The 22,558-nt window shown below is 40.6% G+C and overlaps 1 protein-coding gene across 1 annotated transcript; it reads left to right on the forward strand.

Annotated features, from left to right (window-relative positions):
• Nucleotides 1-6,921: 6,921 nt before the first annotated feature.
• LOC124465463 (E3 SUMO-protein ligase ZBED1-like) lies at nucleotides 6,922-8,844 on the forward strand. The gene is made up of 3 exons (XM_047017241.1): nucleotides 6,922-7,787; nucleotides 7,999-8,208; nucleotides 8,394-8,844. Exons 1-3 carry the CDS (start codon nucleotides 6,922-6,924, stop codon nucleotides 8,842-8,844), a joined length of 1,527 nt encoding a protein of 508 aa, XP_046873197.1.
• The last annotated feature ends 13,714 nt before the right edge of the window (nucleotides 8,845-22,558 follow it).

A 22,558-nucleotide genomic window follows, 5' to 3' on the forward strand; every position in this document is an offset into this window, starting at 1 on the left:
TACATCCTCACATTGGTCAGTTGTAGGTAACTGACCTCTTGTTGGCCCAATCCCTGTATTTGGTGGCCTGCCGAAAAGGATTTCAAAAGGACTCAATCCATATTTGGGTCTAACTCTAGCCCTCATCTGCAATAACACTATTGGGAGAGCTTTTGTCCATGCCAATCCAGTGTCCTTACAACATTTCATCAACTTATTTTTTAAAGTTCCGTTTTCTCGCTCAACTGCACCTCCACTCTCTATTCACACATCCTTCCTTTTTCCAAAGGGCTTTTTCCTGTGGTTTGGCCCAAGTTTGAATGTCCTGCAAACTTAAAGTTGTCAAGTTAGGGTTATCTGGACATGGCAACTGAATCTCCTCATCACTCACATCCTGTAAACATAGACCAACATTAAAATGAACACAGGTCAACATATCATTGCAGACAGGTAACTTAGAAGCTGCCCTCGCTGCAGCATCCGCTCTAGCATTACCTTGTGAAACATAATCCGTATTGTTAGTGTGAGCTTCACATTTGCATACAGCAATCTGTTTTGGCAATTGTAATGCATCTAACAAATCCGACACATACTGGTAATGTGCTATCGGCTTTCCGGATGATGTGAGAAACTTCCTATGCTTCCATATCATTCCAAAGTCATGTGTAACTCCAAAGGCATATCGACTGTCAGTAAATATGTTAACTGTCTTTCCCTCAGCTAACTTGCATGCCTCAGTCAACGCAATTATGTCGGCCACCTGCGCAGAAAATGTCGCTGGCAGGGAATTTGATTTCACAGTGGCATGCGAAGTGACAACTGCATATCCCACTTGATTCTTCCCAGTATCAGAATTCCTAGACGCCGAACCGTCAACAAAATATTCACATTCAGCGTTTGGAATAGGAATGTCTCGTAAATTCATTCTCGGTGAACAAACTTCATTAACTGTGGCCACACAGTCATGTTGTTCACCATCTCCTTCAATTGGCAAAAGAGTAGCTGGATTAAGCACATTACAACGTTTAACCGTGATGTTTGGCATATCCAGCAAACATGTATTATACCTCAGCCATCTCGCAGCTGACAAATGGCAGGTCTTTTGCTCCAACAACAACATAGCCACAGCATGTGGAACCATCAAAGTCAAATCAGCATATCCAACATACTCGCGTGAAGCGTGCACAGCTTTTTCTGCTGCCGCCACGGCTCTCAGACAAATAGGCAGTCCTTCTGCTACAGGGTCCAATTTTGCCGAAAAGTATGCCACAGGTCTCAATTTACCACCATGGTTTTGTAATAAAACTGAAACCATAAATCCATTCTTCACATCAACCATCTGTGTGAAAGGTTTCTCTTGATCAGGTAACCCCAAAGTAGGGCTAGTTTGCAATGCTAATTTCAATTCCCTGAAGGCCTTCTCCGCCTCAGAAGTCCACGTTACTTTGTCATGCGCGCTCAGACCCACAGCATGAGCCATAGCACTCAACGGAGCCTCAAGAACAGAATAGTTAATAATAAACGTTCTGCAATAAGACGTCATTCCCAAAAAACTTTTCATTTGCTTAACAGTATTAGGTTTAGGAATCGATTGCACAGCAGCAATCCTCTTTGGAGAGAGAGTCTTTCCCTCTTTTGCCAATTCGTGACCTAAGAAGATCACTTTTTCTCGTACAAATTGCAATTTTGAAGCGCTAGCTTTGTGACCACAATTTTCCAAATGACGCAACAATTTTACGGTGTCCTTTTCACATTGCTCTTTAGTTGGACTCGCCAATAAAATATCATCAACATATTGTAATATCACTGTACCTTCTATAGGTTTCAACAAATCGAGATCAGTTTTCAACGCCTCGTGAAAATACGTCGGACTGTCCACAAAACCTTGTGGCATTCGAGTCCAAGTATACGTTTTACCATTAAATGAAAAAGCAAACCAAAATTGGCTATCTGTATGAACAGGCACACTAAAAAATGCATTGCTCAAATCTACAACACTAAACCAACCACAATTATCTGGAACTTGATTCAAAATTGTGTAAGGGTTTGCAACATTTGATGCTCTTGGAAAAACGGCGTCATTAACTGCTTTTAAATCTTGAACAAATCTCCATTCAGTAGGCTGCCCCTCGTCTCGAATTTTCTTTACAGGAAATATTGGCGTTTGAACTGTAGAACCCCTGCATGGTATTATTACCCCTGCTTTTAAAAGCGACTCAAAGACTGGCGTGATACCATCAATTGCTTCCTGTTTCAAAGGATATTGGTGCACGCGAGGCCTAAAATCTGATTTAGGCATGATCACAATAGGTTCCATGCTTTTGATTAAACCCACATCATATTTACCCTGAGCCCAGAGTGTTTTCGGTATTTCTCGTAATGCATGTATAGCAGTAACATCACATTCAGGTTCAACATGCGCAAACTGAAGTGTTTTCTTCTCTAACAAAACAGACCTCTCTGTCTGTACCACTGAACACAAAACCTTTTTGAACACATTTAACACTGGGTTGTAGGTCACGCAAGAATCCTGTGTTTGTTGCCAAAATTGCTGTCCCTCACATTGCTTCACCCATAAACCCAAATCTGACCATGTCTCATGTCTGTCCTTAACAAGAGCGACATGAGGAAACGAATCAACTTCGCAATATGGGAAACTTGTCTGGACATCTTTTCCAAAACGAGAGTATGGCAACTCACAATTTGTTTTAACATTTGACAAAGAAACAGAAACAGCACATCTGTTTTCAGACCAAAACATATTTTTCAACGTCAATTTCTCTTTCAAATGATCTTGTCTAAACCATTTGTTCTCATAAACCTCATCTCTGCCCACACTGGTATGAGATACCACGTGTAGATTTGTTACATCATATCAATCCACATCTGCCGAAACGACACGCTTGCGCGCCTCGTCAACAAGTACAGAATTCATTGAACACACAGCCAATAAATTCAACTTCCAATTGTAAACATATTCTGGTGTACCCACGCCATACTTCACAAATGAATGGTTTAACATATTTAATTCAACCTCATTTTTCCTTAACAAAGTAATCCCTTCCGGTGTAGAAATCAAACAGATACCGAGCTTGCACATCAAATCTCGTCCCAACAAATTCATCGGACAACAAGTGGAAAACAAAAAAGAATGTTTCACAATCCCTTCTACAGAATCTTTACAAGTCAATGGCACTGTATACCATTCTTTAGTCAAAGTGCCTGAAGCCGCAATTGACTCAGTACTTCTTCCACTCAATTTTGGTGAAACGGACAAACTATTTTCCGTTAAAACAGATACAGTAGCTCCTGAATCAACCAAAAATTCCATCATTTGTCCTTGTACCAACAATGTCATAACTGGTAAACATCTAAAAGGTTCTGAAGAGTATTTAACATAAGTTCCCTCTAACGGAACTTCACTTTCTTCAATTCGTCTGATAGCATTCTGAATTTGTGTGTGCAAGTCGGAATTAGTTACGTCACCAGTTTGAAGTTCTCTGTCTGTCTCCGTCCGCAACTCACTCTCCTCCTGGCGGCCCACACCTAGTCAATTCCCAAATGTCTCCTGATCATTGTCTGCCTCCGGGCAATTTGAACTCCAGTGTCCCATCTGTCCACAGACAAAGCAGGCATTCCAAGCCGCCATTGGCTTCCCATTGTTGGCAAATCGTCGAGGTACTTGACCTCCCTGGTTCCCTCTGCCACGGCCTCCTCGACCGCGACCACGACCTCTCGTTTGGTTCTGGTTTTGGTTCTGATTTTGGAACATGGTGATGGTAGCATTTTCCAGGTCTTGTTTGCGTTTCTCAAACGTTTTTCTGCGTGATTTGCATGTGCGACAATCACATTGAGCTTAGCACTGTCCCAAGTCACACACAAGTCCTTTACTCTCTCAGAGTTGTCTGCATCCAGTCCGTTCAAGAAACAGTTCCTCAAATGGGCCTCCCACACAGTGACCTCAGGTTGGTTGAAATCAGCTGGCACATCTATTCCTGAGTGAGCATTGTGTAGCTCTGTTAACCGTGCTAGGTACTCATGACAAAGTTCTCCATCTTTCTGTCTACATCCATTGATTTTCGTCATGTCCAATCTCAAAGGAAAAGCGGCACAAATCCGATCGCATATGCCAGTTATTGCTAAACGGTACGCATTATTGTCATTATGATTCCAATCTGGATTTGAAAGTCTCAAGTCATTATCTGGCCAACCAACATTAATCCGAGAAAACTGTGGCCCAATTTTTGTCATTAGAAGACGTCTCAACTCGTGAGTAGTTGGTTTAAAGTCTATGCAGAAGGTTAACAATTCAACACCCATTCTATTTCCGCCTACTTCTCCAGGCAGTGGCAAATGGACCATTGCTTCTTTGATCTCGGACAAGGTCCATGGTCTCTGAACAAGTATAGTGTCTCCGTTAACTCCAGGTGCCTCCACCATAGCTAGCGTTAAGTTTGGAGCAGGTTCAACATTCCCCACGAAAGCCCTCTGGTACTGATATTTTTTCCCAGATCTCGTGTGGTAGGGAGACTGTCCATCATCTTGTGTTGGTTCTTCCTTGCCCGGAACGGAAGGATAAAGTTGTTGATATACCGGTGGCCTACCCGTAGGTGAGCCACTTGTAGCCGAAGGTCTCCTCTCTGGAATCAGCGCAGACGCTGCTAGCGGCTGCAGTTGATTTTGCTGCTGCAATCGTTGTTCTTGGAGGGCCTGTAGATTTAGAATCTGCTGCTGCAGGTCCGGTTGAAGGAACACTCCCCGAATATCGGCCACAGGTTTGCCCAATAGATCCTGGTCCACTGGCTGTTGAAGGTCCTGCGCTGGACCTTGGACTGGGGCGGCTCCTGGTGCGGGCTGGTGGGCTGGAGGTGCTTGCGGTGGGCCAACCAAGAGGTCTGAGTCGCGAACTTTGAAACATTGAGAAATAGGTAAATTTGTCCCTAACCTACTCTGTTCTCGTAATAAACCTTCTTGATTCCATTCACCGAAAGCTTTCCAATCTGGCTTAAATCTATTTCGTTTTAACAGACAATCTTTAGTTTCTTCCTCTTTCTGGGTAAGATTGAATTTCAATGTCCGAAGTTGTTTAAGAGAAAATGACCCTTCATTCGGAAACCCACAGTCGTCTATCCAAATTTAAATTTGCGATATACTACTGTTGCCATAATTTCGTTTCATGTAATTAATATTCGGACAGGATAAATCTGCCCCCAGACCATCATAATTCTTGCTTGAACCACAACCCATGTTTTACTTCTTGAAAAGAAACAAACACAAAAGTAAAATCAAGTAATTATCTCTTTCTTTCTTTTTTTTTTTTTTTTTTTATGTATTTAACAATACTACGATTTTTCAATGCTATTATACCCCTACTAAATACTTTCGTAAATTACAAATAACCAAACAAAAATAGAAAATAATTAAAAATTTGATGTTTGTAATATGTATATAGCTGTTGCATTTGACATCTTTAGTTACTCTTACTTCTTTTAACCTCAAAAAACATAACTTTCAATAAAACAAAAATGAACATGAACACGCGTGTCAAAACTCAAACCGTTATTCTGAAAATCCCTCGGGATACTTCAAACCTTTTTATTTATTTTTATTTTTTAACCAAATTCAGGGACTCAAACGCTTTTGAAAACACAGCTGATTACCTCACTAGTATACTTTTACTCTCTGGACTTAGAATCACGTTTAGGCCATGTTAATAAATGAGAACTGTTGTTATGACCACCAAAGCCAATACGACCTCTCAAACTATCACAAACCCAAATATTCTAGTCCTTAGGGTCTCCAAGAAACACATAACACGATATAACATGTGAATTTTTCTCCCTCTATGTGTTGTTTCGTCAAACACACAACCTCTATGTATGTCCGTCGACACACTCTGCAGATTTGTTTTTTACGACTCTCACGTAAAAGATAGGTTCAACAACCTTACCTTATTAATTTGTACGACTTCACACGTACAGGACACTGTTCCTCTGACAACTGCCCAATTACTAACTTTTAACCGAATTATTGACAATAGCCTATAACCATATTTAGACAATTCAATATCACACAGTGACCAAAAAGAAAATCTCACCAGTTCTTTTGAATCCCGCGTCAACCACAACGCAATCAGCCAAGCACCCCCAAAACGGCCCCGCTGTCTCCTGTCAATTTGAGGACGGAGGTTTAGGCGGTTTTTGTACCGGATTGATCAGATCACCGTCGGAGGGAGACTGTCCGAAGTACGCTGAGCAGACGAGGATCCCCGTACTAGGCCACCAAATGTAATGGAAGAATTCTAGTGGCACTGTGTAGATCTGAATAGTCAAGAGATATGGTTTTAATTAGTGCTGTCAGTTTAACGCGTTATTAACGGCGTTAACGCAAACCCATTTTAACAGCGTTAATTTTTTTATCGCGCGATTAACGCAATTTGTATTTTTTTTTACATGCTGTTGCGACAACTAGTAACGTTAGAAAAACTACAACACCACACCAGATCTAGCTAGACTAGAAACAAAACAACAGGCACGCCGCACCTGCGAGCCGGCCAAAGAGTAAGGTATGTTCGACTTCATGCAGCGCCGGCTGCGCCGACAGCGTTCTGCAGCCGGCTGACTTGAAGCAGCCAATGGCATTCACTGCCTCAAGTCAGGCAGCTGCAGCCTGCTGTCGGCTGTCATGAAGTCAACTACACCTGTAGGCTAACGTTTTGAGTGGCGAGCGCGAGACGCCGAAATGGCTGACAATACAATTCTTAATGGAAAGTTCACTTATAAAAAGTTGCCAAATGGTTCAGTTGATAAAACCAAAGTAATCTGTATCTTTTGTAGTTGTGAACTAAGCTATCATCGCAGCACATCTAGTTTAAAATATCACTTGATGGCCAAACACACTACTGACGCTAAATCTGCGCCTCCTCGTCAAAGCCAGGCGACAATGGATGACTTCAGACAGAAGCCCATGGACAACACAACTAAAAAGAAAGTTACTGCAGCCATAGCTAAATGGGTGGCTACTGCATGTAGGCCTATTAACGTTGTGGAGGACGAGGGTCTAGCTGATATCATTCGCATTGCATCCAACGACTGGACCTACAAATTGTATTCTAGAGCCACCATTACAAGCCACGTACAGACATTGCACGAAACGGAGAAGGCTAAGGTACAGCAGGCGTTGGAGGAGACAAAATCAGTTGCGTTCACTGGTGATTACTGGACTTCCCTCAGTAATCACAACTACCTCGGGGTCACAGCCCATTACTTTGATCCACAGTGGAAACTTCAGTCGCATGCTTTGACTGTTTTAAAGACAGAAGATAGACACTTCGCTAATGCTGTTGCAGAGCTCTTTATGCAAGTAGCGAGAGAGTGGGACATTCAACACAAAGTTGTCTCACTGACCACTGATAGTGCACGCAACATGATTGCAGCGGCCAGGCAGCTCCCCTTTGAGCACATGCCGTGCATCGCACACATTGTGCACCGAGCCGTCACAGTTTCTCTAACCAACAGCCCGTTTGACAGCGCATTGGCAAAATGCAGAAAAGTTGTGGGACATTTTAAGCACAGCCCAGCAAACCAAGCGGAGCTCGAGCAGCAACAAGTCGCACATCAGAATAAAGAATCACTCGCACAGGAAGTGTCAACCAGATGGAATAGTACCCTGGAAATGATCAAGCGTGTTCAGCGGAATGCTGAACCTCTGAGAGATGCACTGGCCCAGCACACAACCAATGTCGCCATGTCAACAGCTACTGAGCTGGAGAAACTGAAGAAGCTCGAGGCTGTGCTGGAGCACTGCAGGTAATTTATTGTGTATCCGTGCTGTGTGTGTATATCTGTTTGTTTAATAATCAAAGTAGGTCTGTGTCAGAACAGTAACGTTAATGATTGGGTGTGTGTGTTTATGTGCCTGCAGCTATGCATGTGTGAAATATATGAGTGAGAGAACTCTGTGTGAATTACAGTAGGCCTAACTAGTTCCCCACTAAAGTGCTTCTCTATATTATTGCAGGTATGTTTCTGAACTTCTGGGAGGAGAGACGTTTGTGTCTTGCTCAGCGGTGCTGCCAACATTATGTCATCTGTCGCGAGTGATGGAGGTCACTGAGGACGACCCAGCTTACATGATCAAGTTCAAAGAAACCTTCGCAGCAGACATGGAAGGTCGCAAGGAGAAGACCAACATCACATGGCTGAGAGTTGCGACAGCACTTGACCCAAGGTCAGATAGCCATGCTTCATTCTTACACTCATCCTCATTCTCAGCATTGTTTCTCCCAGTGTGTTTGATTTGTTAGGTTGCTTGCTTCTTTACTTTGTATTTTAGAATTTAACACTGTAGAGATTGGGGTATTGTCGCAATTTTGTTATACCTGTACTTGCATTAAAGTTGCATTTGATTTCAAGGTTTAAGGACCTCAAGTGTCTGGGCAAACCTCACAGGGCTAAGGTGTGGGATGCGATCCGCGCCTTGCTCCTGGATATGGAGAGGCCTGCACAGCCGGTTAACCAAGTCACGCCTGAGCCTCCTATGAAGAAACCAACTCTCATGCTTGCACATGAGTCTTCGTCTGATGAAGAGGAGGACAGTATTGAGCAATGTCTGGAGCGCTACAAGGCAGAGCCTCTTGCTGGCATGGATGACTGTCCCCAGGAATGGTGGTCCACACATGAAGGGGCACACAGTGAAATGGCCTGCCTTGCACGCAAGTACTTGGCAACACCAGCCACATCTGTACCATCTGAAAGGTTGTTTTCACTGTCTGGGCATGTTGTTCAAAAGAAGCGAGCTTCCCTGTTGTCTGAAAATGTCAACAGGCTTGTCTGTTTGAGTAACTGGCTCAAAGCAAAGAAGTAGTAGGCCTTTTATTGGTTACTGTTAATTCTTTCATATGTTCATTTTTTTCTGAAATAAGAGGCTGGGTTGATGAGCCTCTGGTGAATAGAGAGTCCTAGTTTACCTTACATGTGCACTTTATAATTTTAATTTGTATCGCCCTATTTTGATCCCTTAGAAAGGGGTGTTGAAGGGGCTGTTTGTGTGAAAAGGTATGACATTTAATTGTGTGAAATTGAACACTACATGCCAATGTTGTTTTCAATAAAAAATATTTGCACAAAACAAGCCGATCCACTTTTCCATGTTGATAGAGCATTAAAATGAGAACAAATAATGGGACAAAAAGAAATCAAGGGACATTTAGTATAGATAAAAATGTGCGATTAATTGCGATTAATCGCGAGTTAACTATGACATTAATGCGATTAATCGCGATTAAATATTTTAATCGTTTGACAGCTCTAGTTTTAATACAATTTATTTAGATAGTACAATTACATATGATTGAACAAAGCTTTGCTGATCCGTCTCAACGAAGGAGGTGCTATCCACACAATCGTTCGCAAGAGTGATAAAGACTATAAGGACAGGTCTTTCTTATATGAACAGAGAACAGATGTTTATCATCACCATGATTGGTCAGCACTGATCAGTGACCTTTTAAGACAATGGAAACCCCTAGGCCAGCACCCCATGTAAACAGGACACTGACTTTATCTCCCGAGACCAAGGTTCAGGAGGGCAGAGGTAACCTGCTGACCACTCTCCCAAACCTTAGTGCCCCAAGAAACCGTTGATTAGATCAGTCCCAAATACCTTAAACACAACCTCAGTCTCTTAAGAAAGACACTCTTAGTAATTATGTCAAAAATGTCCATTACACACGATACGATGCTATGGTTGCAGCCTTACTTTTGGTGTTGGGCCTGGTAAAAACGGACTGTTGTGCTGCTAGCTAACTTTTCAATTCCTGGACTTTTCGGGCCCGCAGAGATGATTTAGCTGGGAAGTTTGTATCGTAGCTCTTGTGGACCGTCTTGAAATGCCTCTCCAAATTCCTTTTCTTTGGTAAAGCCACGTTAGCATTGCAGATAAGACAGATGGACTTTGCATTCGAATGCACAAAAAAATTATCCTCCTCCCACTCTGAATGAAAATGATAAGTTTGAGATTTTTTAGCTTTTGCCATGGTAGTAGAGCCTATCCACTTGCTCTAGTCTAGCTTCTCGCGCCCTTTCGAGTCCTTAGTTACAACCTAGTAACCATACCCTGCATGCACAGATAGAAAGAAGCGCGAGTTTTGTTTTTCATTATGCCTCATATAGCCTACTATTGTAGGCTACAAGTCTACACACTTCTGCTTCACACGATCGGCAATTCATTGTGCCTATTTAAGCTGTTTTAAGTTGGAAGTTTTAATGTATTTTACACAACAGTAGAAATAGGCTACACACAACAAGTGACACAAAATTTCTCGCGATCGACTGCAACTCAGCCCGCGATCGACTGGTAGACCGCGATCGACTGGTTGGGCACCCCTGCCCTACGGGTTTTTGGGAGCATCAATCAACTGTACACAGTGGCATGTCTCCTTACAAACTATGAAAATTGACCACTGGTAAAGGCCTGGGCAAAGAAGCCTGAGGTCTGAGGATTTCCAACATGTAACCACACCTGTATATTTACACACTTTCATAAAGGCACTGCATATAAGGCTTTCAGCCAGACGACCTTAAACAAGGTATTGCACATAACATACATACAGACTGTATGATATGTGCAGTGCCCTTATGAGGGACGTCGAAGTGAAACCTTGATATGCAGTGCCTTTATGAAAGCTTGGTGAGATAAAAAATTATTGCATGGAACCAAGCGTGCATAAAACCTGTTTTTGTTTGTACATAGAAATAATCTTTTGTTCTTTAATCCTTTTTTAAACCCCTTTCAAATCCTTAATCTTATCAGAGTTTATATTTGTTTGAAATCTGTTTGTATACTGTTTAGGCCTTTGAATGCTACATTGTTAAAATACTTATTTGGTCAATTCAAGTAGTAATCTGCTTTTGTTTGGTCTCTCATTTAAAATTTCTGTCTCTTACCTTTTAAAACTAAACTTAAGCCGTACAAAACACCGAAATGCTTAGATTCAAGTAATTTAAAACCTGTTTTCCGTGCGGGCCCGAAACATTGCCCCCTCCTCCCCCAGTTATTACGCATTAAAAATCATAAATAATTTTTTTCGACTAGTACACATGTTATACATCGTTGGAAAGCTACGATTCTTGTGCTTCCATTGAAATAAACCAATTCAAGCTGAACTTGCAACAGAAAGTACCGTCAACGTCTTTGTCCGGTGACCGTTCATTCAACAATGCCAGAGAAAAAAGTTGTACTTACCTTCGATTACTTAGGAATGTCCAGGTATGCACACAACTCATCAAAACCTCATCTGCTTACATTCCCAAGGGTCCAAAGTATCAAACCATGTCGAGTAGTTGTCCAAACAAAGAATTATATCCACACATAGCCACGATCTTATGGAAGCAAATCGTGACCAAAATTCAAATGAAAATGCATTTCCAGAAATGCATTTTCATTTTAAGAATGTGGCTGCATTATTTGACTCATAAATCAAATTAGTATTCAATCATCCTATTTGCATTTTCATTTTCTTCTTTAAGACTGCTCATTCTTTCCCTTAATTAAAATGAAAACGAAAAAGACATTTGAAATTTAATTTTCAAAATATGCCCCAGCAAATAGATACCAAAATTCAATTTGAAATGTAAAATTTGAAAATGAAAATGCATTTCCAGAAATGCATTTTCATTTTAAGAACGTGGCTGCAAAATCGTGACCACAATTCAAATTCAAATGCATTTCCAGAAATGCATTTTCATTTTCAAGAACGTGGCTGCAAAATCGTGACCACAATTCAAATTCAAATGCATTTTCAGAAATGCATTTTCATTTTAAGAACGTGGCTGCAAAATCGTGACCACAATTCAAATTCAAATGTATTTCCAGAAATGCATTTTCATTTTAAGAATGTGGCTGCATTATTTGACTCATAAATCAAATTAGTACTGATTAGTACTGAGCGGACATTGCATTTTCATTTTCATGTTCTGCCCGCAAAGAACTGCCCATAATTCGAAAACGAAAATGCATTCTGAGCGGCGCAGTAGAGTGACGTCAGTAGCCGCTCTTCTTCAGCTCCCTGCTGACCGAGCTACCCATCTTGTTCGGTAGGGGGCGGTGTGCACATACGCATTGCATTACATGACAAATGTGCCGGGAAATTGATTGAATTGCCGGGTCTTTAGAGGACGCATCACAGATCATGGCGCTCCCTCAAATTGTGCAGACACTGATAGAATTAGCTGAGCTGGTAGAAACTAATAATATATCTGAGTCTGATGCCCGTGACCGAGTAGAACAAGTCACAGAGAGCTTGGCTGCATACTCTGCCGTCACAGACGTACACATTAATGAGGTTGCCATAGTAAACCTCTCTTCAGTCCTGGAACGGCTGGATGCTGTGGAGCCTCAAATGGGACGGGGACGACCAACCATCCACATCCCGTTCGAGTCCATCGAAAACTATTTATTAAATGGTTTAAATATAAAGGACATAGCGGAGCTGTTGTCGGCCACCAGACCATCCGTCGGAGGATGCAAAGCAACGGATTTACGGAGCTAGAAAGCTGACAAAAGTATCTGAATTTGAATATGAAAGATCTGAAATATTTGTGTCTCGAATTTCATAAAACTAAAATATATTGCTGTTGAATATATAATATCTGAATTATTTGTATGCCAAATTTAATACAACTGAATTATTTTGATCCAAAAATAAAACATTCTAAAATTCAGATTGCAGGAATTCAGATTCAGATTGCGGAAATTCAGATTTTGTCTGAACCAGGCCAAAGGTGAAACAGCTTGCTTTCACAGGAAAAAGTAGACCATTTAATAAATAGTTTTCGATGGACTCGAACGGGATGTGGATGGTTGGTCGTCCCCGTCCCATTTGAGGCTCCACAGCATCCAGCCGTTCCAGGACTGAAGAGAGGTTTACTATGGCAACCTCATTAATGTGTACGTCTGTGACGGCAGAGTATGTAGCCAAGCTCTCTGTGACTTGTTCTACTCGGTCACGGGCATCAGACTCAGATATATTATTAGTTTCTACCAGCTCAGCTAATTCTATCAGTGTCTGCACAATTTGAGGGAGCGCCATGATCTGTGATGCGTCCTCTAAAGACCCGGCAATTCAATCAATTTCCCGGCACATTTGTCATGTAATGCAATGCGTATGTGCACACCGCCCCCTACCGAACAAGATGGGTAGCTCGGTCAGCAGGGAGCTGAAGAAGAGCGGCTACTGACGTCACTCTACTGCGCCGCTCAGAATGCATTTTCGTTTTCGAATTATGGGCAGTTCTTTGCGGGCAGAACATGAAAATGAAAATGCAATGTCCGCTCAGTACTAATCAGTACTAATTTGATTTATGAGTCAAATAATGCAGCCACATTCTTAAAATGAAAATGCATTTCTGGAAATACATTTGAATTTGAATTGTGGTCACGATTTTGCAGCCACGTTCTTAAAATGAAAATGCATTTCTGAAAATGCATTTGAATTTGAATTGTGGTCACGATTTTGCAGCCACGTTCTTGAAAATGAAAATGCATTTCTGGAAATGCATTTGAATTTGAATTGTGGTCACGATTTTGCAGCCACGTTCTTAAAATGAAAATGCATTTCTGGAAATGCATTTGAATTTGAATTGTGGTCACGATTTTGCAGCCACGTTCTTAAAATGAAAATGCATTTCTGGAAATGCATTTTCATTTTCAAATTTTACATTTCAAATTGAATTTTGGTATCTATTTGCTGGGGCATATTTTGAAAATTAAATTTCAAATGTCTTTTTCGTTTTCATTTTAATTAAGGGAAAGAATGAGCAGTCTTAAAGAAGAAAATGAAAATGCAAATAGGATGATTGAATACTAATTTGATTTATGAGTCAAATAATGCAGCGACATTCTTAAAATGAAAATGCATTTCTGGAAATGCATTTTCATTTGAATTTTGGTCACGATTTGCTTCCATACGATCTTGTTGCTTCATTGTTACTTCGTAAAAAAACAAAAATTCTGTCTCTCAACGCACTTTAGCTCATAGCATGAGATCTGGGTCAAGTAGAAACACGGCGATAGTCTTAAAATGGCCGCTACACTCTGACCTGTTGATAGACACCTTGGTTTAGCCAATAGGAGCTTCCATGCCCCGGTGACAGTCCTCTAAAGCCAACTAGGTCTGTGCGTCCAGCCCAGACCGGATTTAGCTGTTATATATGATAGTTCTAAGTACCACCTTTCATTAGAGATAACAATTATACCTTTTTATCCTAAGAATTTGACCTTGGTTAGAAGGGTCATTCTGGAGTCTCCAAAAGGCCCTTTTAGAAAACGCCTAGATGTACTCTTATAAAAACATGTGTCAAATATGAATATATTGTGGTATTATGTTTGACTTTTGATCTGAATTGGGTAAGGCTTCAACCTGTGGTCCAATTCTGTCTTCCAGCTAATACCTACCACCTCTAGGCCTCTTCAGGCCTCTGTTTTCAAAACTAAATCTAGGCGGAAATAGAAACTTTCACTTTCCTTGTGTTCAAGCTTCTATTACTCAACACCAGTAGGACTGACAGGGGTCCTCACAACAAGGAACATAACTTCAGAGTGTCAGCTTTCAAAAGAGTCCATTTACATGCATTTACTCCAAATGGTTCAAGAACAGCAGTCAATTTACTTTGGGTATGCTGTTTAGGCGTTTTTAGGCACATTAACAGTCTCCCACTTTTTACCCTAAACATTACATCACAATCAAAAACACAACGCAGCAACATTTCACTGATGAGGTTGTAATTTATTTCCTACACAGTAACTTCAAATAAATGTACCCTGCAATCAAGTCATTAATTGGCCAAGAAGGCATGAGGTAGAAATAAAAGAAAAAATAGTCAACTATTTCTTAAATGGTTTGTATGACTTCCATGTCACAGGGAATTCTCTGAATGAAAATCATCTTTTGTGTAAATGACAAAGTCAATGACCAGTCACACCCAGACATCGACATTTGTCCCTGGACCTGCCAGTAAAAAGGATGGGATCGCCTCAGTGTATGTGTACCCTCCTTTATCATAACGTAAAGGCAGTCAACATAGAAATTAAATGCCCAAATGTAATTACCTAACAGGCTATACACTGGCTGCCCCTCAGGATCGTACACAATCCAACCAGGTGTTGACCCCATCCATGGTGCCTCAGGAACCCAAATGGGTAGTGGTTGACCTCCTTTACCTTGCAGTACTCCTCTACTGCTATAGGCTCCAAGGCAAGACCCCGCCGCATGTTAGCAGTCTGATGGCAAGATCCCAGAAGCCTCTGTGGGAGCCACTCATTTTACATTCTTTCTTACCATATGATTCATATAGTGCAATGATTGTGTTTATCTGTATCTAATTCACAGCAATGATATGACTCACAGAAACTTGATTTTAACAAACAGGAACCTGTTTCTTTTAAACCTGAACTGAACCTGCAGGATGACTTTCCCTTACATTACATTTAGTCATTTAGCACAGTGTTTCCCAAAGACTGGGTCGCAACCCTCAGGTGGGTCGCAAGATATTTTTTGGGGGTCTCCTTGTCACGATCTGCATCTCTGCCAGTGGCGTTTTCTTAAACAAATTAATGGTCAAATATTTACTATTGTGTTAACATTTTAAATGCGTTAGAACACGTTCATATCGAAGACGAGTTCATTCAGAATCAGCTACATATATTAACAGGTCGACTGACTGATTTTCTTCTCATTCATTCCCGTAGCGCCACAGTCCATTTCCATGTTGAAGCTCAGCTTCCATGGACTTCAATTGGGCAGTTTTGAACAGTTTTTTTCAGTGCTTCGAAACTGCGATTATGTCCCGCCCATGGACGCTCAGCGTCTCTGGGGGTGAATGGAGGAGTGGGCTGGCCTGGACGCTGGGCTTCCGCGTGATGATTGGAGGGTCTGTCGAAAGACTGCATCTCCTTTTGATTGACAGTAATTTTGTACTATAAAAAGTCACCGAAGCTATTCAAGTTCAGTCCCTTTGCGGATTCTGTAAGTGTAGTCGAAAGACAAACTGCGGCAACCTATTTCTTGGTAGGCCTATTTGCTTGGTGAAGTTGCAAGCAAATTATCATACGTTTCATACAATTATAGCTACACCAGATGCCTTGTTTCAGTTTAACCTAATTCCCACATTTTCTTCGAGTTTAATCTTGTTTCGTTGATTGTTCCTTCATTCATTCATAGCGATTCATGTTGTTTAATTGTAACTTGTTTAACTACATGCTCTTATGGTTCTTCCCTTTGGCACTTATTTCGGTTGTTCACAATGTGTGCTTCATGTTTTGGCTACCGCAATGTTTTGGCTATCGTTGTTATTATCAGTAATCTATGCACTTTGTAAAGCTCTCTCTTGGAAGTTGCTTTGGATAAAAGTGTCTGCTAAATGAATAAATGTAAATCTACAGTAGGCTAGGCTAGTGTCGTAGGGGTGAACTAGCCAGTGAACTAGAAAATGTATGTAAACTAGAAAAGGCTGTTCCTGCGAAACAGCAGTGAGAATGCTGAAAACCTGAATGGGGATAGCTGACCATGCTAAAAAAGATAACATTTTGTAGAAAGTTATAAGCTAAAGCTTCAAAGCGCCCGAAAGGTATTTTAAATAGGGGCGGAGCTGGACGAAGGCTTAAAACTACAGAAAAGAGAAGAAAAATGCAAAACAAAAAGTTAAAAAAATCAGAAAGAAGAGGAACAATGCATAAAAATTATTTATAATATAATATATAATAATTAATAAGATTATTTGCTGGAGTTTCAAAAGGCCTGAAATGTATGCTATAAAGGACCTGCAGCAAGATGAAGGCAGAAAAGTACAGAAAAGAGAAGAAAAATGCAAAACAAAAAGGGGAACATTTCAGAAAGATGAGCTGCAGGAAAATGTGAAAATTGAGCAGAAAACCTGGAGCCAAGTGCACCAGCTGGGCGTAAAAAAGTTGGTCTTAACTCTTACGTCGGTCTTAGCTACGTCCGACTTTGTGATTTGAATTTATACCAAGTGCACCAAGCTTGACAGACCAAGGTCGTAGCTACGTCTGGTCTTAAGATGGGCGTCCTTGTGAAAATGCGAAAGCGTTGATCGTTGCCAAGCAACACATTTAAGAGCCTATCAGAGCCAGTCCACGGGCTTATTACACATTCTCTGAGCCTATCCGAAGCACACTTTATAGCTAGCCTATCTCCCTTCAAAACAAGCCATGGTTAAAGAAAAACAAAAGAAAAGGAAAATACATTTTACTGATAGAGAAATTAGAAAACATAGTTTGTATACTGAGAATAGAAGCGTGTTCACGGGGAAATGTATAATAATATCAACACAAACAAACAGAAACAATCAGCTGGAAATCGATCAACAACAAAATTAACAGTGGATTTCTGCTACCACGGACGACTTTCTCGCCTTAATGCCCTTTCCATGTTGCCTATTAACAAGACGCGCTGCATGTGCGATCAAACTAGTGTTAGCCCTAATCAGGCTACCATGGATAGGATATTGGTCCAATTTTCCAACTTACGCCTGTTCCCCACTAGGCGTAAAATGTACACCCAGGTGCAGCACATAAAGGGCTTAAGTCTAACTGGTGCACTAGTCGTAACTTTAAGTTAGTCGTAACTTTCAATTCTACGTCGAACGTAGCGTACGTCCAGGCGTACGCCCAGCTGGTGCACTCGGCTCCAGTTGCTGAAGTCTGGGTTGAACGAATTTGAAGGTAAAAGGACAACACTGGAATGACTTGAACTTGCTGGAAAAAAGTAGCAACCGTTGGTCATTGGCAACAGACTGGCAACATTTCTAACCTAGAATCTAGGTTTCAGGTTCAAGACGGAGGAGAAACTAATCATGAGTGCCTGCACACCCAGTCCTGTTCAGACACTTTAAGATGACATCAAAATAATAATTCATAGTGCAGGGTTGCCGATGTTGTCGTTGTCCCTGGTGAGTTTTTTATACGTAAATAACAAGATCATGATACATCTAAGCAGCGGATCATTTCTTCTAAGTGTGTCAAAGTGGTATGTATTAACACCGTAGGCTTGAATAATAAACAAAGGCATGAAGCTAGAGAGGATGCAATGGAAGATTTCCAACATAAGCTAGATGTACAACTTGAAAACGGAGAAGATATTTAGAGTAAAGACTACTTACTTTACATATGTGTTCAATATCATCAAATAACAGTAAAAGTTTTCCAGTTACTTAGCGTTTGTTCGTAGGATTAACGCCAGCAGTGCAGCAAACACTTACCTAAGGCCTGGTTTGGCTGTTCGTGACGGTCAGCTATGACAGTAAGCCTCGATTTTTGCAGATTTCTGTAAAACTTGCTAAAATAAAAACGATCTAGTTAGATTATGTACACTTTAAGCTCAATGTACATATCTTGTTTGGTCGATTGTGGAAAAAAAGTCGAACCGTTTTTAGTTCTTTATAAGTCTGTGCGGTCAGAAATACGACTCTACCGGCAGTTTAAAAACACGTCTACTTTCGAAATTCTCTGACGAATTTTACCCACCTCTCCATTGAAGTTAGTGAGAGAATTTGAAAGGCTGCTCTTGCTTCAAGGCTCAAAGCTGAAAATCTGTAAATGTGAGCTCTTTAGTAGTTGAATTGTCTGAAAGAGGACAACTTTTCCTACATTTTAAGGTAAAACTTGTTTCTGTAAGTTAAACTATATGAACGTCAGAGGAATTTGTTTGACAATTTAGTTGAATATCAGAAAAAGAGCAGCCAGCAGTGCTCAATCATAAAAATCAAGAAGGAGCAACATTTTGCATGTATTGCAAACTGTCACGATTCAAAATTGGCTGAATATTTGAAAAAGCTGAATCATTTGGGAATAGCTGAATGTCTTGTGAACATTTTAAAGGCTGAATGGTGTCTCTAGCTGAAAGTATAAGTTTGAAAGAGGAGGAATCTTTTTAATGATGTGAAAGGATTTACCATTACTTTTAATGAGACAATAATTTGCACAAAAACCTTAATTTTTTAAGTATAGTATAAAAGTATAAAGTATAAAAGTGAGAAATACCAGAAGTCATAGCCATCATCTCCTGAAGGAGCTGAACGTTTTGATTCAAAAATTGTAGGAATCGGTGAACGCATGCAGGACTAGTTAAAGGCCAAAAAACCTACGGAAGAACAAAGAAGTTGGAATAATAAAGAGACTGCTTAACAGCATTCTCACAAATAAATATGATTTAGGCCGAAAATTAGCATCCCCTATTTGAAAGACCAGCAGCCGTCTGCGCTTATTCAAACTCATGTCGTTGCACTTATTTAGAACTTTGATCGCTATTTTCCAACAGAGAGGTATGCCATTCTGAATGATAAAAGTAGGATTCAAAATCCCTTCGAATTTGAGAGTCCTGATACTTTGCTTGAGTTAACGCCTAGTGCTGCAGAAGAAACCGAGTTGTTGCAGCTCAGCTGCGATCGCCACTGACCCTATGGATCTGTGACCTTATCGTCATTCTGGATGAGCATTTCGTCAGAATATCCTGTCCTCAGTAGGGCCACTATTTCTATGCTTATTCCTTTCACTACCACGTACATGTGCGAATTGGGATTTTCTGTGCTCACAAAAATGAAGACAAAGCACAAAAACAGACTGAATGATACGCCTGATATGCGTGTTGCGCTCTCCTCCTGCACCCCGGACTGGAGGGCGCTACAAAAACGCAGACAGGCTTACCTATCCCTTTAGCAATGTTGAAATGGTACAACATATTTTGTATAGTTTGTAATCTTTTTTTAATTATTACATATTTTGTTCCAATATTTCTGGTTCAATTGAATGTTGAAAATAAGAAGAAATGGGCTATATGTTTTTTTTTATTGTGTATATTTAAGGTCCAATTAGGCACTTGGATAACTTCTTTAAATATTGCTGGTTCAATTATTCAGCAGTAAGTTATCACTCAGTCTGAGACAGCTTATTAACAATGGCAGTAGACCTACAAGTTTTGAAATAACAATAAAATAACAATAGAATATCCTTATTATTGTTCAATAATGGTCAAATTCACCTTAATTTTGTGATTTACGAATAATGTCTATTGGCTTGGGTCGCGAAGGCTTGTGACTTTTAAAATATGGGTCCCCAGAAAATAGTCTGGGAAACACTGATTTAGCAGACGCTTTTATCCAGAGCAACTTACACTAAGTACAGGGACATTCCCCCCGAGGCAAGTAGGGTGAAGTGCCTTGTCCAAGGACACAACATCATGTGGCATGGAATCGATCCGGCAACCTTCTGATTACTAGCCCGACTCCCTCACCGCTCAGCCATCTGACTCCCTTACACTCAGACAGTGAGGCTTCTGGCTTTTCCTCATAGATCTTAGACCTAACTGTGACATCTCTCGACTCCTTGTTTGAAACTGTGATTAAGATAGAGGTTAGGATATTGCATTTCAGAAACACAAAATATAACTTATCACTCTGCTAATGTTATTACTTTATTATTATTAGTTAAACAGGCAGACATCCTTCTGAAATACCATGCGCAATTTCATGCAATTTCACTTTGAAATGTCAACCGTTTCTTAACCTTTGTCCCAAAGCTGACCAAAAACTAATACTCATATCACGCAGTCGGAGCCCAGCTAGATAATAAGCGTCAGCACCCTTGGGTATCCAGCATCCAGTGTGACATGTCAAAAAACGCAAAGACTTGTGGAAAATAGTTTGGTTATAAAAGCCGTGCCAGGGATTTCAGTTGTTGTGTTCGTTCAGTTAGATGTTTGTAATGTTATTGTTGGTTAGTTAATATAATCTTGTTGATCACCCTGATTGTGTATGTTGTGTAGTTTAATGTGACCAGAGAGTCGGTTGCCTATACCCTCACAGGCTATTCTCGCAAGGACTTGAATATGAGCTCTGCCCTAGCTCAGTTGCCCACATGCCTATTGTTAGTTGTGCATTAACTGAGAGCCTGGAAAGAGATCAACTCAAGAAGAGTTTCAATATCCTATGGAAAGTTAATAATGAAGCCTTACTAATCATAAAATCTCAGTGCGTTGGTGTGTAGCAGAGAGGCTAGAGACACTGACTTCTAACCTTATGCTCATGAGTTCAAATCCCCGTTCAGCCTATTGTTGTTGGCCAAACATTAAGTAGTTTTGCTCTCTTGTTGTCCAAGTCTCGATCTTCTACAGTGTACATGTTTATAATATTTTGCCATTTTGCGGAGGAACCTGCATCGCTGCTTGCAGCTATGTTTATTAGGGTTCCTCCGTCAGGAGGACCCTATTGTAATTGTTGGTATTATTAGGGGCCAAGCAGCGAAACTGCGAGGCACCTATTGTTATTGTTAGTATTATTAGGATTCCTCCGTTAGGAGGAAACCTATTGTTATTGTTAGTTTTATTAGGATTTCTCCGTAAGGAGGAAACCTATTGTTATTGTTAGTTTTATTCTTTATTTTTAGGATTACTCCGTAAGGAGGAAACCTATTGTTATTGTTTTATTCTTTTTTTTATTCTTGTACCATGGAAGTCAATGGCAGCCCCTAGAACCCTTCGACAACTTTTTGAAAAATTTGGCACACTCTTTAAGGACAGTTACTTCTATATTTACACCAAGTTTCATGTCTCCCATTAGACCACTCTAGCGCCACCAATGGGTCAAAGTTGGACTTGTGTTTACACACGCAACTTTTGAACCGTATGACCCATTTTCAAAAATGAGGTACCATTGGATTCCCTACTCCTCCTACAATTTTTTCCCAATCTTCCCCAGAATTAGCACACATCATCGTCAGAGCAAGCCTCACTCAGGCATTACTTTTATATTGGATTCTCAAAACCGTTTGTCCGGTAGAGCTAATCAAAATCGGCAACAAAGCAACCAAACAGGAAATTGGTTCAAATCTCGGCAAATCTTTGAGATGTCAACACCAAACTTGGTATGATGACTAGGAACCCTCTTCTGAGCATGTCCACACAATTTGTTGTCATGTGATCACTGGGCGTGGCCGCTGGAAGCAAAAATGTGTTTTGGCAAATGACTATTGATTTGTTTGCTTTTATTAAGTGATTCCTTTGTCTCATGATATCTTGGGACATCCCGTGTGTGACTCATAATAATTTGTGATAATAGCCGAATTGTTGCGGCCGCCATTTTGAATTCATTGAAAAACGTTTCTTCTCTACTTCTCCTACACATGTTGTCCAATCTTCACCAAATTTGGCAGAGATTATCTTCAGACCAAGCCTCACAAAAGCTACCACATGGTGTTTTGATTTTCGAAACCGTTTGCCCGGTACAGGCAATCAAAATACTGTTAAGCCAGCAAACAGGAAGTTGGGTTGTATTTCAGTAAATTTTTGATGGATTCACACCAAACTTGCTGCGTGTACTCGTTACCCTCTTTCGAGGATGTCTAAAATGTTTTCTGGGTCATTTGACTACTTGGCCACCTCATTGCTGCTTGCAGCCATATTTCGATTTGGTCAGATTTGGTATCCCATTAGTAAGTCTGCAGCATAGATTTTTCTATACAGTTACAATTTTTCAAGAATAAACATTTTTCAATGGTTCGCAATGTTTGG

The sequence above is a fragment of the Hypomesus transpacificus genome, unplaced genomic scaffold (assembly GCF_021917145.1).
Source record: "Hypomesus transpacificus isolate Combined female unplaced genomic scaffold, fHypTra1 scaffold_51, whole genome shotgun sequence".
Lineage (NCBI taxonomy): Eukaryota > Metazoa > Chordata > Actinopteri > Osmeriformes > Osmeridae > Hypomesus > Hypomesus transpacificus.